At 38.0% G+C, this 19,365-nt stretch overlaps 1 protein-coding gene across 1 annotated transcript; it reads right to left on the bottom strand.

Annotated features, from left to right (window-relative positions):
• Positions 1–14,286: 14,286 nt before the first annotated feature.
• LOC114468732 (inward rectifier potassium channel 2-like) lies at positions 14,287–18,608 on the bottom strand. The gene is made up of 2 exons (XM_028455783.1): positions 18,448–18,608; positions 14,287–16,759 (listed from the first exon to the last, which is right to left on the bottom strand). Exon 2 carries the CDS (start codon positions 16,550–16,552, stop codon positions 15,251–15,253), a length of 1,302 nt encoding a protein of 433 aa, XP_028311584.1. The 5' UTR covers positions 16,553–16,759; positions 18,448–18,608; the 3' UTR covers positions 14,287–15,250.
• Positions 18,609–19,365: the final 757 nt, after the last annotated feature.

The raw sequence follows: 19,365 nt of genomic DNA, 5'->3' as shown, positions 1-19,365 counted from the left end.
AAGGCACTCCAGCCTTTTCCGGTCAGATTTAGAGGTGCTGCTTTTCATCCCTGTCGCTTCGCACTTGTCTGTAAACATATCCAGTTTACTCTGTTCTTTGGGAGTTAAATACTGTAAGTGTTTTTTTTTTTTTTTTTACAGTAAAGTATTGTATAATGAGCATTTATTTGTAAAACACTGTAGAAATTCACAGTAAAAACACAATACTATAAAAATGTGCAGTAAAACATTTTCTACTCTAATAAATTACAGTAATATTACCACTACTGTATAAAATCAAAGCAACAATTATAGTACTGTAGAAATATACAGTAACCATTGTAGTATTGTGAATATATGCAGTATTTTTAGGAGAGAGACTATTTTTTTTTTCTTAGATTGTTGCAAACACGTGCGTCTCACCTGTGGGGGATTTGACACCTGAACTGTCATAAAAACAAAAATTCCTCCCACTCACTTTTTCCAGAGGGATTCATTGTTGAAAACATATACGTCCAGTTTGATTGATTGAATGGTGATCAAGCCAATCACAGCCAGCCACTTGATGAAGGTAAACAGAGAGGTAACAGTGATGAGTAAAGTGACAAAAAAAAAAAACGAGTAACAGGTGGCAAAAAATTGTCCCAAAGTGGCAGAAACGTGGCAAGAAAAGAGAAAAAAGTGACTAAAATGGGCCAAAAGCAGTAAAGAGTGGCAAAAAAATTGACAAAGAAAAGGAATTAATGGCAGAAGGGAGCTTACAACTCGCAAAATGTGGCAAACAATAGTGAAAAAGGGCAAAAATGTGGAACAAAAAGAGACAAAATGTAGAGGAAAAAAGTAAACAAGTATCATTTGGATGAAAAGTGACTAAAAAATGGTTGAAGAATCAACAAAAAAATGGATAAATGGCCAAAAATTAAGAAAAAGGGATGTTGGCAAGAGGAAGCTAAAATTAAAAAACAATTAAAAATGACACATTTTTTAGAAAAGGGGCAAATATGGGAAAAAGGAAGTTGTAAAATGGCCAAAGAAAAATATAAAAAGGGGTTTAAAAGTTTTTCCCTTTTAAAGTTTTCTAAAGGAATAATTAAAGTGAAGACATAAAGAGCCACATGTTGAGTATCACTGACTTATTAGCAGCTTCATTAATAAATTAATTTAATAAACTAAATCGGGAGTTGATGGTTGTCGCCTTAAAACACCCTCACTTTTACAATGGCTGCTACACCGCTGGCTGCTAACAAGGGTTAAGTCGAGAGCAAATAAGTAGCGGAAGGTTTCAGCTGTTTACTGCATGATTCAGACTATTTTAAAAACCGCAGTCAGCCAAAGAAGGTGACATTGAATATCTTCACACTTTGGCTGATGTCAGCCAGTGGAACAGCTGCTGTGTGTAAAGGCACTGGATCTCATCTGTCCAACAGTCCTCATGACGGACATACGTCAAATTCTAACGCTGACACTCCATCTGCACTGAAAACAATAGATACTGTACATTTGATATTGTGTTCACCTCTCGTTTCTTTTTTTGCCTGATTACGTAAATGTGTTCCCATGTTTTTATTGATCATCACTAGAATTACTAGTACTAACTAACGTCTATTGATCTACGAGCTTTGATGTTGTAAGCAGACAGGCCTTAAATGAGCAGAGAACCACTGCATCGCTGAAAATGTAATAAAAGTGGCTGAAATAAATCATCACAGCACAAAAGACCAATTTATACTTTAACAGTACTTTATACTCAACTAATGAGATTAAACATGGCATTACATTTACAAAGCCTTCCACCTGACTGTTACAGAAAGATTCAGTATTTTTGCATGTAAGGATATGGTTAACTTACACATAGAAAAGTCAACATGGTTTTGACCTGTAATTTTTCCTTTAAAAAGTTCATTACAAAGCAGTTTCTAAAGCAGATTTTAGTGGGTTTTAAGCCATTTTAGCAAGTACAATATTTTTGCGTTATCTGGAAATACTAATAGAATTTCTGAAAATAATTGCTGGGATCAAAACATTGCTAGAATGTAATCAATCAAAGCGATATTAAAACCCAGTTTTGTTTTCACCCACCAATGGCTGAAAAACCCTTTGACGTCCGATCCATAAATAATGTCACAGATGCTGATAAAACAGTGACTGCGTTCATTTTTCAAAGCTGGAGTCAGTTATTTTAAAAGTTTCCTCTCTTAGTGTGTATAACTGATGAGATGTCATATTATATTTGGTCTAAAAATGTGGATGGTGATGCAGAGGCTTGGTAGAGTATAAGGGAAAACTGATTATTTTCTGCTTTGAATAATAATTAAAAAAAAAAAAAAAAGATTGTTGCTAATTTTTGGCAATTATGCACATATTATTAGGTTTATTTTTTGCCAGGCTGTATTATCTTGAGTCACGACTCACTGGGGTCTTCAACACATTTTTCAAACATATGCAGGTGTTGACCTCCAAACTCACCAGAACCATTTAAGATTCATTACACATTTTACAAAAGAAGCTGGAAAACAGAAAAAAAAAACTGGGAAATAATCCTTCCTCAAGATCTTTCGATTATGAGTATACATTAATGCCATGAATGATTATGGAGTGGTGGATAAAAATCATTATATTCTCTCTATTACTCATAATAAAATTGCCTGCTTAATTACAAAAAGAGAAAAAGAATAATAGTTTTCTTCCTTTAATTTGAAAATGACTTTAAGTATTTCGTCTCTGCTTACATTCATGAATAGTTTCCTCATTACAAAATTGTTAAAACAAATCTTTTCTCCCTGGGGTGCTGGTTCTACTTTGAGCACCCCTATTTTAGCTTTTGTTAATACAGTTTACATAAAGTGTCACAGCTGCTACTGTTGACACAAAATAAAAAGGTCAGTAAATGACTTTGTGTTCTTGGTTGCCATCACATGCCCTCGCTGCGTTTATTCCCAGGGTGGAAGAATACGCTGGCAGCAGATGTAAGGGCGAGCAAAGAGCAGCGCCTCAGACCACAGGCTGTTTTCCTGATGGTGTGTTCAGAGGCCAGCCGCTCTAATGGAAACATGCCCGTCCCCAGTGAGAGGAAGTGCAGACAGATCATTCTCATCAAGAGCGTTTCACAGCAAGTCTGCGCTTGTTAATGCAAAACAACGACAATGGAAAAAGAAACCACCCAGTTAAAGTGAGGCTTGATTTTACATAATGTAAGATATGAATATACTGTATAAGTCTCCTCCTGGTGAGATGTTCAAAAAGGATCGAACCAAAGGGACAAAAAATTGATTGCTCTCAATTTACACCAACAAGGCACTCTTAATGGTCCCATATCATGCTATTTTTCACCCATCTCCATTTGTTCTAAGAACCCCAAAAACATCGTATTTGAGGTTTATTTTCCCAAACTTGCCTGTTTTCCAGAGTTTTAGCCTCTGAAAAGTCACTTTCTGAGCAGCTCTACACAAACAGGCTGATTTGCGGCCTACTTATGCATATTCATGAGTGGGCGTGTCTATAGACGGGACAATGACTTCCTCCTCCCCGCAAGGTGACGTAGGGCCAGAGGACGGCCCGCCCTCCTCCCACCCACTCCGTAGCCGAGCTCATGCTGCTTTATAAACACGAGACAGAGCATGGGGGCGGGGCGTTCACTGGTACATACATAAACTGTAGAAAATACACACATAGCACTGCGTTAAGGACGCTGAAATGCTCACCTTTGTGGGCGTGTCTGTTTACATGTTAATCACAGTAGAGATCTTCCTGGAGGCGTGGCTTCTCCAGCTCAGTGGCGCGTCAAATTTGTCATCAAAGTGGGAACGCGTCATCAAATTGGAGCGAGGTGTTTGGGCTCACCCTGCAGTAAGAAAGGAGCAAATCACCCTCTAGCTAACGATTGAGGGAATCAATGAAAAAAACACTTTGGACATGTGTATGAAGCCCTAATAACACTTTTATCATGTTTAAAGCACAGAAAAGTTGATTTAGCGTAACATGGGCCCTTTAAAGCTGCTGGGGATGATAACTAACATTATTTTTTATATATAAAGACATAATGTAGGCCTCAATAAATCAAAGTATAGCCTATTTGTTGAAAATTGACTTAGAAACAATTGTCGCTTGCAAGTTGTTTTTTTTACTTCGTCACCAACAATGACAAAAATGTTCAACTGATTTGAACTATGGAAAAGTTCTGTGCATTGCATTGTGGGATTTGGAATCCCACTGCAATGTTCAAATTTACATTTCTAACATTATACAAGTGATTTTACACAGTGTGATTTCTTGAGTTTCTTTGCCAGACATGAAAGACAGTAGCTGGGTTTCATTACAGATTTTCACACAATAAAAGCGGTGTTTCTAAATGTCGACAAAGCATAATTGTGCTTTGAACGTGTTTCTATTGAAGGTTGATTTGGAGCCGCGTTATTCCCGTGAAATCTCATCCTACTAGACTTCACTGCAGGAAGATGGACGCTCCTAACCTCCTTATAACACTTCGTATTCCTTCGTTGTTTCACGTCTAATATGGCAGTAATAATTTTGAAGTATGTTTTCGTGGAGAGAAGTGGTCATGTGACCAGGTACATCAGGTCATGTGACCATATACGTCACGTTCTGTGACGTGTGACGTGTATTATTTATCGATTCATGACTGATTTATTTTGTGTGTCTCTTTTGCGACACATTTCATGTGAGATCCAATCGTTGTCCAATCCTTGTCCCTCCATCTAGCTCCGCCCCTGCCCCATCACATCAGGATAAAACGAGCACTGAAGTGAACTAAAATTCAAGCATTTTAAGCATGTATTTAATGTAGTGTTTGTTTCTTGTTGTACTGCTCAGAGTCAGACTGGCCATTTTTACACACTTTTCTTTCAGGAATCCCTTCAATTTTATTATTATTATTATCATTTGGCGGCCTGATGGTGAACATGTGCTATTGTTATGTAATTAACAAGTAAAGAAGCCAACAGTGATTACCTGAGCCCTCAGGTGTAACACTGAGCCTTCTTTCTGGCACAGGTATGCCCTCGATTAGCATAGGCTACTGCTCTTCTCCTGTTACCAGTTACTCCTATTGGACATGGAAAAAACCTATTTTCAGTGCTCTACTGGAGCAGAGATGGCTTCCATTACACTTGTGCTTTGCATTAATTAGACTTCACTCCAGATCCAGGCCTTCTTTTGACATCCTGCTGAAAGAAATTATGCATGCATTGGATACTTTAGCTACTGTAGTCACAGGCCCACACAGTTTAAATAATAATAATAATAATTAGATAACATATGAATCTAGTTTTAAAAGAAACCTGTAGTGAAAATGTAGAAAACCAAAAGTGTGTTTACTATATTACCAATAAACAAAATATGTGCACCTTTATATATCTATATCTATATCTATATATATATCTATCTATATATATATATATATATATGTTAAAAGGACTTTTTAGAACAATTTGATACCTTCGGGCATAAACTATGGAGAGCCGCCATTTTGGACAGGATATGACGCACCTTCATTAATTCCTGTTAGTTGTTGCTAGGCGCAGTGTAAAGCCAATGGTGGCTATAAAAACAAGCGAAAAATCCAGTTAGCGTCAGAGTTAGCAGACATTGGCTACATAATATGGGGTATGGGATACACAGTTAAAATGTTTCAGTTGGGACAAAATTTGGTGATTTGCGAGGACCGCTTCAAGTCGAGCTGCAATAACAGAATTTCTTCACAGAATATCTCAGTGCAGCCTGTAAACGTACTTGTTCGGAGCACGACTACGTCTCTGCTTAGAGGGGATACTGTGGGCGGCTGTCATGGCACTAACTGCACCCCCACCAGATCGTTCCCTCTTATCTCCTTGTGGTTTAATGATAAACTCTGTCGGGAGAACTGATCTGTTCTTTAGGGTTCCGTCAGGTGCTGCTCCTTGGAGCATCTTCCCGTCCATGAACAGATATCCTTTCGCGCAGATTTCATCACAGTTGCTAACCATATTTGTGCACTTCCAACACCCAATTACACATCCTTGTTTCTGCTGCTAACAACAGCTCTGTCTGTTAGGCTTATTCTGCATGCTGAGTCAGCGCAGGTGGTTGCTGAGAAGGTGATATTAAATCCTCTTGTAACCCTGATGAGTGACTACCCACGGCTGCTTAGCGCAGGGAGCCAACAGAAAAACTACACTTCCCACAATATAAACAGACCTGTTGTACCTCTACCTCCCACAATGCGTCCAAAATGGCGGCTCTCCATAGTTTATGCCCGAAGGTATCGGGAAATCGTTCTTAAATATCCTTTTAATGTGTGCACATATTTTGTTTATTGGTAATACATTAAACACATTTTTTGTTAAATACATTTTCACTACAGACACCCTTTAAGATGTTTATATCTGAAACTTCTTCATATGAACCAAGAAGAGTCTCTGTGCTGTCTCGCCTCCCTCACGTCAATCAGAGGTCAAATGTCATCTTCTGAAAACTGTCTGGAGCTTCTTTTCTTTTATTATTATGCTTGAATCAAACATAAGCCATCCCAGTAATCTCAACATAGGCAGGACGGGAGAGAAAATTGTGCTGTGATGCAATAAATAATCTTGTTGTTGGTGGAAATTGCATTCAGGGATATTTTTTAAACTGGAAGAAATAGTTTTCATATGTGAACTGTTGAACTATATATAAATTCTTAAACAAACAAAGCAGATTGGTAGATTCCGGTCTTTATCAGCCTCCGTAGGAGTTTTACCACTGACATACACACTGTTTATTACCAGTCACTTGGCTACTCTTGGAAACAGTTTAGACTCATCATTATCCCACAGCCTGATGTCAGACGTAGTTATTCCAAGGTTTTAAATCTGTAATCTCACCTAGAATGGACAGAAAATGATATCAACCATCTGTTTGTCTAAAGGGGATTTGATTGGCTCGATGCTGCAGAAAGGAGTCATTGGCATGATCAGGCATCCCTGGTGTCCCATTCCAGTGGGTTCCAGGCTCAATGTCACCACTGATTGCATCGTCTAATCCTGTTCTGTGTAAATGAAATCCAAAATGGGGAGGCGGGTAATTGTGAGCGCTTTGCCGTGTGCTCTGCATCCTGTGAGTGCAAGCCCAAGTGTGTATGAGTGTGTGTGTGTGTGTGTGTGTGTGGTCTGAAATGTCCATCAGTCTTCATTTCTAGAGCAATTTTGATGCAATTCAAAGTAGCAAAAAGCACTTAAAAAATAAGAAATGACAATGTATAACACAAAAATGGAAGCCAATATCTGAATCTCATTAGTCCCGATGAGGAAAACAATACTTTTAATAATAAGAAAAACAAATATAATAAGAATAATAAGGAAGCTAAAAAAGCTAAAATGAAGAGGTTCAAAAGTAACCCAATTTTTCTTAATAAAACGTGAGACAAATGCATGTATGTCAGTAAGTTACACAAGACTAAGAGGATTAGGAGTGAAAAAAATAAAATAAATAGAAAGTGTATATTTATTAAAAGTCAAAGTAAAAATTGAAATCTTGTGCTTAGATCATGTGCATTTGTGAATCTGAAATACAACTGTGAAACAAAGCATGTGCATTCGTGCAAAACCCTGCACGAGTTCATTCATTATGATACTGTTCTGATTCCATCCATTTGGTACGTGAACGCGCCTGACTTCAGTCGAGCAGCCAAAACAGCCCATGGAGCACACATGTTGTAGAAAAATCTCTGATTGGCTGACATCCAGCGTCAAGTTCCTAGATTTCTAAACTTAATTTACAGGACCAGAGATCCACTGTCCACTCAGAACACTTTGGATTACAATATGCTCAAAGATGACTATGGATTTTTTAACAAATGATGCAAAAAAAAAAAAAAAAAAAAAAAACTTACATAGTGCAGCTTTAATTTTGACAGATGTTTCTCTCTCAGGGTTTCGGGCCAGACTGCTGTCTAGGTTTAACTGTGATTGTCATCATGAAAAGTGACAGACTACGTGATTCACACAGCAGAGCTCACAAGAGTGATCGTCAACGCAAGATATCAAAGTGAAATAATATTTAGCTAATGAAACAACATACTGTAGTTTAGGATTTTATCTACTTTCCCCTTGTCTCATTTTCATCCTCTAAGGGTTTTCCTACAGGAGCTGACGTCATTCATTGCCAAGGTGATGTTTGAGTAATCGTGCCTGTTGGCTGTTGTTTGGCTTTTTTAGGTGCGTAAACTGGTTCTCAGGGGGTAGATGTGGCACACATTCACCGGAAAGATGACAACTCTATTCACAAAAACATTTCGACATCATTAATCCTCATTAGATCAATGTAGCAGAAGATCATTCTAGTACAAAATGGGTGAGTTAAATCTAATGAAATCAAACCTTTGAGGCAACAACACGAACCACTTAAAGTATCTAAGAAAAGTCATTTGACTATCGTTTTTAGAATGCAGTCATTACAATTACGATTGGCTTTTAAAAACAAACAAGCAAAAAAAAAACTGGTTTAAGATGTTGCTCATGCAAATGTTTGAATTGTAAATAGCTTGGTGACTTGGCTAAAGTGTTCCTCGGCAGCATTGAACGGCAGCCTGCAGGATGAGTGACTGGACAATGACTAAACTGGTTATGAGGGAGACTCTTTGGAAGTTTCTATCTGTTTCTTCAGGGATTAAAAGGACAAAGACAATTGAGACAAACTTTCTAAAGATCTGCACCTGTAAAAACGTGCGCAAACGTCTCTGCGCTCTGTTGTGTTGATATCTGCAAACCTCACAAAATGAGACCAGTGTCTGTCAAGCACACAATCATAACAAACATTCAGCGTGTTTGATGAATATGCAATGTGGACAGATAGGTTGCGGTGCGCTTAGTGGTTGAAGGAGAACATGTAAATACGTTAATGTAGCGCTGCGTGCGTAATCAAAGTTTTCAAACATGGAAAAGATTGAAATTCCTGTTTTTGCAAATAAATTTACAAGATCAAATATCAGGAAAAGTATATAATGACTTTCTGTGGGTTTTCAAGCTACAAGATTGATTGTTGAAGGCAGCAGTGATGATAATTAATAAATACATTTTCACCAAGATTTTCTAAAAAGCCTTTATTCCTAGAAAAGCTGTTGTGGTATGATCAGCATGAGCTGTTCAACATAAATTATAGGACAGTAAAGTTATTGATCTGCAGCTCATTGACATTGATGTATTTTTTAACTTGTCAGAAGGACTTTAATGAAGAAAACATCTCTGTAGTGTGTTACACTGTGTTACACTGAGTACAGAGAGGTGTGGTTTGTGCTTGTGCCACCTTTTGATTGTGGGAACCAGGGGTGGAAAGGCCATCTGGCATACCGGGCATCGTCGGGGTGAGCCGTTGACCCAAAGTGGGCCGGTTCGGTTCGCTACTTTACTTTTTTTGACGAGCGAGTAAAGGCAGACATGGTAACAGGTGGTCAAAAATAGTCCAAAAGTGGCAAAAACGTGGCAAGAAAAGAGTGAAAAGTGACTTAAATGGGCCAAAAGCAGTTAAGAGTGGCTAAAAAATGTGCAAATAAAGAGGAACTATGGTATGTGGCAAAGGGTAGCTTAAATGGGCAAAATGTGGCAAATGATATGGAAAAAATGTAGGGAAAAAAGGAAACGTGGTATTTATTGGGTAAAAGTTAGCTTATTTGGATGACAAGTGGCCAAAAAAATCTGATAAAACGATTAAAAAAATAGTTAAAACATGCCTATTTTTTGGCAAAAGGTAGCTACAGTAAAAAAATGTCAGGCAAAAATGGGACAAAGGAAGTTGCAAAATGGCCAAAGGAAATAAGTAAAAATGGGTTAAAAAGTTTCCCTTTTTTAAGATTTTTCTGGAGGAAGAGACATGTTGAGCATCGCTGACTTAATGATGGCTTCTATGTGGTGTCACTGATGATGCCAGGGCTGAATTTTTGTCCCATGAGTCTATCCCTGGTGGAAACGACCTGTATGTGTAAGACTTAAAACTGTAACATGGTTCCACAGGTTTGTTTAATTAAATTGCAATTGCCACTTTCTTATATCTTTCCCATGCCCATTACAATTAAAGAGTGGATTATCTGAACTTAATTACATTTCAATATATATGAAAATATAATCTTGATCCAAAGTTACTGCAAATTATAGTCGCATCTCCAACTTTTCTCAATAAAATTCTAGAAAAATCAGTTTACTCTCAGCTCAACAATGACTTGACCACCAATAATATTCAAGACAAAGTTTTAAATGTTATCCACGTAAACACAGACTCCATCAACGTATCAGTTTTTGTTTTTCTTGACCTCTCTGCAGCATTTGATACGGTGGATCACAGCATTTTATTAAACCGATTAAAGGAATGGGTGGGGTTACACTGGGTTAAAACATACCTTCAAGACAGGCAGTTCTTTGTCTCTATTGGAGACTGCCACTCAAAAAAGTGAGTGTTAAATATGGAGTGCCTCGAGTCAAGGTTCCACTGTTATTTAAGCCCTACACGCTCCCACTTCCACTGGTCATTCAGAAATACAATATTAACAACTATAACTATGCAGATGATTCACAACTTTACATATCACTATCCTCAAATGACCTTAGTCCAATAAACTCCCTTACGCAGTGTCTCAATGACTGAAACGCTTTGAATGTCAGACAATTTTCTTCAGCTTAACAGAGACAAAACAGAAATGATCATTTTTTTTGTCCAAAAACTCAAAGACAAAAAGTTGCTGCTCATCTCAATTCAATCACTTTAAACACAAACAATCAAGCAAAAAACCTAATTGGAGAAATACTGGACAACGATTTAAATTTCAAAAGCCACATCATTCAAATCACAAAATCTGCATTTTATCATCTGAAGAACATATCAAAACTGAGACATTCTGTCAACATCAGGCGCTGAATGGCCTTGCTCCTCAATACATGAGAGACATGCTAATAATTATAGATATAAACCAGATAGAACTCTCAGGTCTACAGGTAGTGGCTTTTTAGCTGTTCCACGTATACGTTCCAAGGCAGGGGAGACTGCGTTCTGATTTTACGCCCTGCCTGCAGATCTGAGAGGAGCTCCTACATTAAACACTTTTAAAAGCAAATTGGAAACTTTACTTTTTGAAACAGTTCATGTCTGGATGTTAATGCCTGCTTTCAGTGTGTGTTTGTTTGTGTGCATGGGTTGTCTGATCTTTATGTGGATATTTTTTATGTACATGTTGCGTTTTTATTCTGAATTTGTATATAGTATTTTTAATTTGCAGGTCATCCTTGAGATGACTTGTTTTTGACTGTTTTTGGCTGTGGAGCACATTGTGTTGCCTCGTGCATGAAATGTGCTATAAATAAATAAAGTTTGATTTGATTTGATTATAACTGACCCCAACCCTGGCCATCACTGTAGGATGTTGAGCTCCTTAACCCCCAGCTGCTTCTGTTGTATGTCTCTTTGGAGTGCATCGGACATCATGGGCTGATATTTTAAAGTGGCGCGAGCTCTCACCCGTCATCATGCTACCATCATTGAATGATTTGCTGGTTGGCAGGTCTCCACTGCACCAGCAGAGCACACGGAAGACTTACGCAACTGCAGTGTCATCAGAATTATATAATTATCTGATTCAACGCTATTGCACTCCAGGAAGGCCCATTGTGACGTTGCTTTTTTGTGTGTGTGTGCTTTTCCCCACGTGGAAAGCTGTGCAGTCTTAAGCATTTAAGTTTAATTCTTGAAAAAAAAAATCCAAGTTACATGAAAGTTTTATTAGATGTCTCAAAAGTTGAGGCTTAAGCATTAGCATATGTAGAGAAAGCATGACATGATTTATGTTCCTGTCTGAGTTCAGGTCACAGTCGTCGTCCAGCACATCCCTCAGACTTGTGTTGGGTTTCATCTTCAGAGAGAATGTGATGTCTATGGGTCTCCAGAGGTTTGAGGCACTGCTACAGTTTGATAGAATGACAACACTCTTATATTATGTGGATCAGTCAAACTTACCTTCTCCAGGAAGTAATAAAAAGTTGAAGGAACTGAGCCTGTTGGAGAAGTTCCGTTTGTCAAATGACGAGAAACAAACCCTCGGTTATGACTTCCTCAAGTTTTTCTTCCAAAACCGACAATAAATCACATGGATTATGTCTTGAAGACAACTCAAGCAGCTGCTGAACGACCTGATACTCTGCAAGGGTAACTGAGAATCTTCATGGAGACGTTTTACAGACTATTCTCAAATGTCTATATCAATAATATGGCAGTTTCAGTGAAACGAGACAGAGATCCTGTCATCATCAGCTACCTTTATCTATACAGCACACACACTGGAGCTTTCCATTTTAGGCTGTACTGTAATTCAATATGTAATTTCTTCCTATGAAATGTTTTTCTTTTGGTATTCTCTTTGATGAACCGATCAAATTTAACCTAAAATCAAATGTAGTGGGATTCAAGATAATATTCTTTTGACACAAACTATCAGAGGTGAAAATCCCTTTTCATTATTGTGGGGCTGGGGGGTAAACAATGTTAAACAGTAACATTTTGGAGAAAAATTGCTGGAGGTGGGAGACATAAAAAATAAATGCTATACTTTTTGCAATCGGAATGTAGTTAAATTAAAGCCAAAGAATACAAAAACCTGTACACAATTTGTGAAGTGAAAAATGAATATGCCACAAAACTTACAAATAGACAAAACAAAAAAAGTTGTAAATGAATAATGGTTTGGCATGAATGTGTTGCTAAGTCCAAAGCACTATTAATTACATCCAGTATAAAAGGATCTGACTTAAAAAGTAATGTTAAAACTTCAAGATAAAATTATTTATTTTTTAAAATCAATAAATCTAGAACATCAAACTCAAAGTAATGTTAGCCTACATGAAATAATTGATAAATCTGGACAATCTTCTGACTACTGAAAAGTCAAAAATGTATATTATTACTATAATCAATCTGTGCTAAAGTTTCAAACAAATACTGTGATATTTTACTGTGTTTTACTTTCAGTGAGGTGGCATTGTCATAGGCTTTGTGTCCCCCCACCGTTATAAACTAATGGTTTTTATCTATCTTAAACTGACTTTTGTGTAAAAACAGATTTATTATTTTTCAACCAAGATTCTAATTCTAATTCTGAAGCTTTGTGACATTTTCATGGCTTAATGTGGAAAAAGCCCACAGGCAGACACACTTCCTATACAGAAACAAATCAAATCGGCTCACTGGCTCTCTGCGGATGCGTCTGATCAATCTTCTGCTTTCTGCCAGAATGAGGCCCAGTCTGCGTGTGGACGCATCTATGGATGGAAAACAGCTAAATCTGCTGACAGATGTGTCACAGTGCAAACACAGGTTTCCCCATGACACAACAACATTGATCCCAATACTTGCCAAATTAAATGTTATGATAATGCTGCGGTAAAAGAGAACAATTGTGGCTGTCTGTATTATAGGGTTGTTATCTAATCTTGTTAGGAGCTTTTGAGCATAGATTTCATGATATAAAAGAGAAAAAAAATACAATAGAATTATCTTTATCCTATTTTTACAATTAGTTTCCCTCTTAATTATTTCTTTCCAAAACCCAGAATTGTTGTTTTTCTACCATTTCATTAAAAATGGACCACATTAAGGAAAGTGTGTTTCATATGGAACCTCTACACTGAGCCCCAGAAACCAGATTTTGTTGAAATATAGTGAATATGATTGTGAGCTCAGACAGCTGCTTGGCTGTGGTGTCAATATTGTGTAGTAGCTGGAATGTGATTTCTAGTTTTACTCAGCCGATTCATATCTTGAAAGAACGATTTCTCTGAGAAAATGTTAGATGATTATATTGATAAAGAATAAAAAAAAAAAAGTGCAGTCTTAATTCAAGTTTTTTATTTAGAAAAAAGTCTTTAACAACTGCAATAATATGAAGAGATTACAGTATTTTCAGTATAATTTACAAATGATATAAAATAAATTCTCAGTCTCTGGTTTGTGCAGGAGTGGGAGGATCACAGTAGAAAAATAAAGACTTAAGACAGGTTTAATATTTGAGAAGTGTTAAAGAGCTTTGTAATAACCACTTACAATATTAGAGAAAACACTTATAAATAAATGCATCATCTGCTGAAAATGTAGACTGGAACAAACAACAAACAGTTCAGCCTTCCTTAATTCTTAGGGAAGGCCAACTTTGTGATTAAGAGGAATTAAAATTGTCACATTTTTTCATTATTTCTTGAATTTTGTTGCATTTAATTACCTTTAAATACATCAAAATAAATGTATGTATTTTGAATCAGATCATTTAAAGGTGTCGTCTGTATGTACGTACACATTTGGCTTGGGGTTATAAATAAGGGGAAATGATCTGACCAGGAAAAGTGTACTACAGCTTTAAAAAAAAAAAAAAACACAGTGATGGAGTTTTGTTTTTCTATAGCTAGAAAAAACACAGAAAGGCTTCATCAGCAAACTTCAGAATGCTTTAAAAGACAAATAATACATTTTGGCTCCGACGTTTTCGTCTAAATGTACAATATGTAGCCTTGCAGCACAAAACTGTGGCTCAAACGTGAACTCCCTGTAACTTTTTAACCACTCAACAGTATTGCACATTGGAACATTGCTAGGACGTATCAGAACAAAGCAAAATAATTATTTGAGTTCTCTTTTCAGAGTGAGAGAGTGCAGTGTGTGCTCGGTCAAGGCCTACTCACCGAAGTTTCTCAAGTTTAATATTACCAATGTCACCTTAAACAAAATGATAGTTTGAGTAATAACTCTTTGCCACAACCAGTGCAAAACATTACTGACCCAGGTTATGTCAAGAGAACAACACACCAAGGAAGACCATAAATACATTTGCTAAGAGACCAGCTCATTAACAAACCATGACAGTTAAGTATCAGTGCTATTTCTGTGATCTAAGTCTCAGAACATCAGATTAAAAGTTGGATAAACCATAGTTAATGTAAAATGTGCCACCTAGGATGTTTCCGGCATTGTCTGACTTCCTACAAAATGAGAAAACTCAAATATCGTCTTGCATGATGCTCATAATCAGACTGCAGTGTATAAATCAAGACATCAAACTGCTTATTTCTCCTTGACTTTGTCTAACCAGACATGAATCACCATAAACAGAATAAAAACGTTGTATTTCTTGGTATATAGTTCTTGAGCGTCTGCACAGTTTTCATTATCTGCCTAACACTGTTATGCAGGAGGAGAACTGATCATCATGAATCTGTAAGTTCAAACGTCAATGTGCTTTTTGATAGAATTTAACACTTTAACAGAAAAGCAGTTAGATTTCTGACTCTGCCGTCAAAGGCCTAGACTCTATTGAGTTCAGGTTGCATTCAGGGTCCAATCCAACAGCTGTGTTTATGTCCTCAAGCCTGTCCACGCTTATCTTCTCCCTATTTTCTTCCTCAAGTTCTTCCTCCATCTCTACTTTTTCCAGAGCGACTTCATTCTCGTAACAAAAGGAGTTTCTCGAGCTGGACTCGTTGGACTTCCTCTCGACTAGTTCCCTGGCACTACAAATGGGCGTGCTGGGCACCACATAGGTGTTCTCGAAGCGGGAGTAGTCCACCTTGTAGTAGTTTTTTTCTTCAAAGAGCACTGGTTCGAATCTGTGACCCCACAGAATCTCCGCGGCCACGTAAGAGCTCCGACACTGAGTGGTCATGGCCGTAGCCTCTACCATGCCCTCCAGAATCACCACAATCTCAAACTCTGATGTCTCCAGCTCCTGTTTGCTCATTTCATAGAAGGGACTGTCTTCGTCAATCTCATGGACGATGGTGATTGGAGACACCAGAAAGATTCTGTCGATGCCACTATCAAAGCCGACATCAATGTCTACCTGATCCAGAGGGATGAATTCTCCTTCAGCTGTGGTTCGTGACTTGAGGAGCTGAGCCCTGACGTGAGCTTCAACCAAGTGACTCTTCCTCATATTTCCAACTCGCCACATCAAGCAGAGCTTACCATCCCTCATGGCCACTGTTGCATAGTGACTAAATACAAGTGTCTCATTCCTCTTTTTAGGCTTCGCCATCTTGGCCATTACGGCGCCGATGATGAAAGCATCAATGATGCAGCCCACGATACTTTGAAAGACCACCATAAAAACAGCAATTGGGCACTCCTCCGTCACGTAGCGGTAACCATAGCCAATTGTGGTTTGGGTCTCCACTGAGAACAAGAAGGCAGCAGTGAAGCTGTCCACATTGGAAACACACATTTGAGTCCCATTCTCTAAGTCTCCGTAGGAGAGCGCCACAATCCAAAAGACAAAGCCAAAAAATAACCATGACAACAGAAAGGAAAGGCAGAAAATAAGCAGCATCCAGCGCCAGCGAATGTCCACACATGTGGTGAAGATATCAGCCAGGTACCTCTGGCCTTTCTCACTCATGTTGATGAACTGAACATTGCAGTGGCCATCCTTGCTGACAAAGCGGCTCTGATGTTGCTGCTTTGTGTGTCCCTTGTTGACGTTGCCATTTCCGTAGCCATTCGGAACGGCAATGCTGGCCAGCTTCATGCCGTCCTCCTCAGAAGACACAATGCTGTAACGGTGGCTTCGCACACTCCCCATCACTTCTAACTGGGGGGGCTGGGCCGATTCTGCTGTGGAAAACAGTCTAAGTTTTTGGTAGAACCGTTGAAGAAACAGTTTCGATCGTTCCTGGGGACAAACTCAGGAGGAAAATTAGGCCGTTATCCTGCGAGGACCTGCGGGAGCAGAAGTGAAGGCCCGTCACTCTTCTCTGATTCCTGCTTTGGACCTCATCAGTGGAGTGGACTAAGGAAATTAAAGACAAGGAGAAAACAGTTTTAGGGTAATTGGCAGAAACCAGAGCAAAGACCTGTCCATGTACTGTAGGTGTGTGGTTACATACTCATAAATAATATAGAGTACACTCAGTCAACTGCATATTTTTCACACATTGAAACAATGTACAAACTGTTCTTAATGCATATAAATACAGTAAATACATTAATTGGCTGCTATGACAAAAAGCTAAAAATAGTATTTAACCACAGCTGACAAAGTAGGAAAGGATGTTTACACTGCTTAATTAGACTGGTCTGTCCGCTGGGAGCTGAGTTCAGGTTAAACCAGTGGGACACAGCACACATGATCACTGTTTATAGAAGTGTATTTCTCACAATTGTACAAATGCTTACAGAGATGTGCTGTAGTGCACATAGCTTGGACAATGAACTACAGCTGATGAAACAGTAACCTTGCAACACATGCAGCTGAGCAACAAGGGCAGCTGAATTAGAAAGCCTATTGACTCGTGGCAGCAGTCCATTAAAATCCAACACCACAGGCTACAAAAGGCCACGAACAACCAGGCATGTACTGCGTGTGCCGATAAACCTCCCTCATTCTATTAAAAAAAAAAAAACTCTCTTGTTATCATTCTGTGATTTTGGTAACTCTACGGAAAAGAAAGAGTGTTAATGAAGGAAGTCTTGACCTATGGAAACCTTTTTGTTGTTTTAATGAGCAATGAATTGTAAGTGAATGAGACGTCACGTGTGATGGGATGTGTTGGACACGCTCCCCCTGAATCATATTTGATCGTCTGATCCAGTGATGTCACTGCTGTCGTCAACAACATGTATCTAGCACTATTTATTCCCACACCCAACACTCAAATGATTTGTTTAGGAGTTTAAAGAGGTGTTAATATATATATATATATATATATATATATATATATTTTTTTTTTTTTTTTTCAAATAATTGAAATATGACAACCTCTATATATATCTATATAAATGTCATTGTTATCATCCCAAAACAAATATAAATTAGCAGGTTTATTTAATATTTTATCAAAACTTTTTTTTCCTCTAAAACATATTCTGACAATATTCAACTCACACATTGCAGACTCACACTGAGTGCGGTACAAAGACTTTCCCTAACTGCCCTATTGAGTAAATCCTTGCTTGCACCACCTATTGCATATTACATCCTATTTAGAGGAGTCACAGAACTGTGTATAAACTTGTGCTTTCAGTTGGAACCATCAAGCTAAGGCAGATGGAAACTGGTTACATAAAGCTGCTCTATTTTCCATCAGATCAATAACTATGTCCAATCACGTCGCAGATTTTATATTCAATTCAAGATCCGTTATGAGAGTTATCACTTTAATTTGTAAAGTAAATATTAATTTATGTTTTAACCTAGATTTCTTATTGCGGGTCAGTCCTCACGACTAAACACTAAACATTCAACAGCAACAACAACAACAACAACAACAACAACAACAACAACAACAACAACAACAACAACAACAACAACAATAATAAAAAATTAAAATCATGTATACATTTTTAATCAAACTAAGTAGTTAGTTGTTTTTATTCTCTTATAAAAGAGCAGATATTAGTAATAGCATACATTGCATCTATTTATAGAGTTCTAATATTTCCCATGACAAGCAGCAGTTTCCTTCCACTTGCACCTACCTGTTGGTCCATGCAGAATAAATCAGATCCGTCCTAATGGTGAAACATCCCACATGGAAACACTTTGTTCCCTCTGTTATTCCTGCAGAGCTTTGGTTTTTCTGTTTCCTCTTTCCAGACCGCACCTCGTAGTTTTGCCATAACCTCTGCTCAGTGACACTGAAGACGATGTTTTGTCGTGGCAAAAGAAGGACTTTAAAAAAACACGTGGGCTCTCCTAGCCCCGCCCTCTCTCACAAAAAGAGCCAATGAAAAGCTGCAGCGCCTGTTTCAGGCTCTGCGTCCATATAGAGGTTTTAGGGCAGAAGTATACACTCTTACACTGGTGAGTACACACTTTTACCAGTTCAAATGTCAGGAGCAGTCCAGTTTGACCTCTTCATGTTGAGAAAAAAAAGGTAACACTTTATATTATTGATGCTTAATAAGCACACATTAATTGTTAATAAGCATTTATAAAAACAGAAATGAACAGTTAATAAGCGCTCATAAGATGCTTAACATTTATGAATACTGTAGTGATATATATATATATAAATACTATTATCCATTATTATAGTATATATACACTGTAATAATGGATAATTAATGATAATAATGCATTGGACTTATATAGCGCCTTATTTTGGTCAATCAAAGCACTTTACATGGCATTATTCTTCAATTCTTCCAAACGTATTGGTGGTAAGCTACTATTGTAGCCACAGTTGCCTCGGAGCGGACTGACAGAGGCGTGGCTGCCATAGTGCACCATCGGCACCTCCAACCACCACCAACACTCACACACACCACATTCATACATTGTGGGAAAAGTGCCTAGCCCAAGTACACGACAATGACTTGGCGAGAGCGGCATTCGAAACTTCAGTCATTGGACGACTCACCCTTCCACTGATACCATGGTCACACATTAATATC

The sequence above is a fragment of the Gouania willdenowi genome, chromosome 8 (genome assembly GCF_900634775.1).
Source record: "Gouania willdenowi chromosome 8, fGouWil2.1, whole genome shotgun sequence".
Lineage (NCBI taxonomy): Eukaryota > Metazoa > Chordata > Actinopteri > Blenniiformes > Gobiesocidae > Gouania > Gouania willdenowi.
This window is presented reverse-complemented; position numbering and strand designations above follow the sequence as displayed.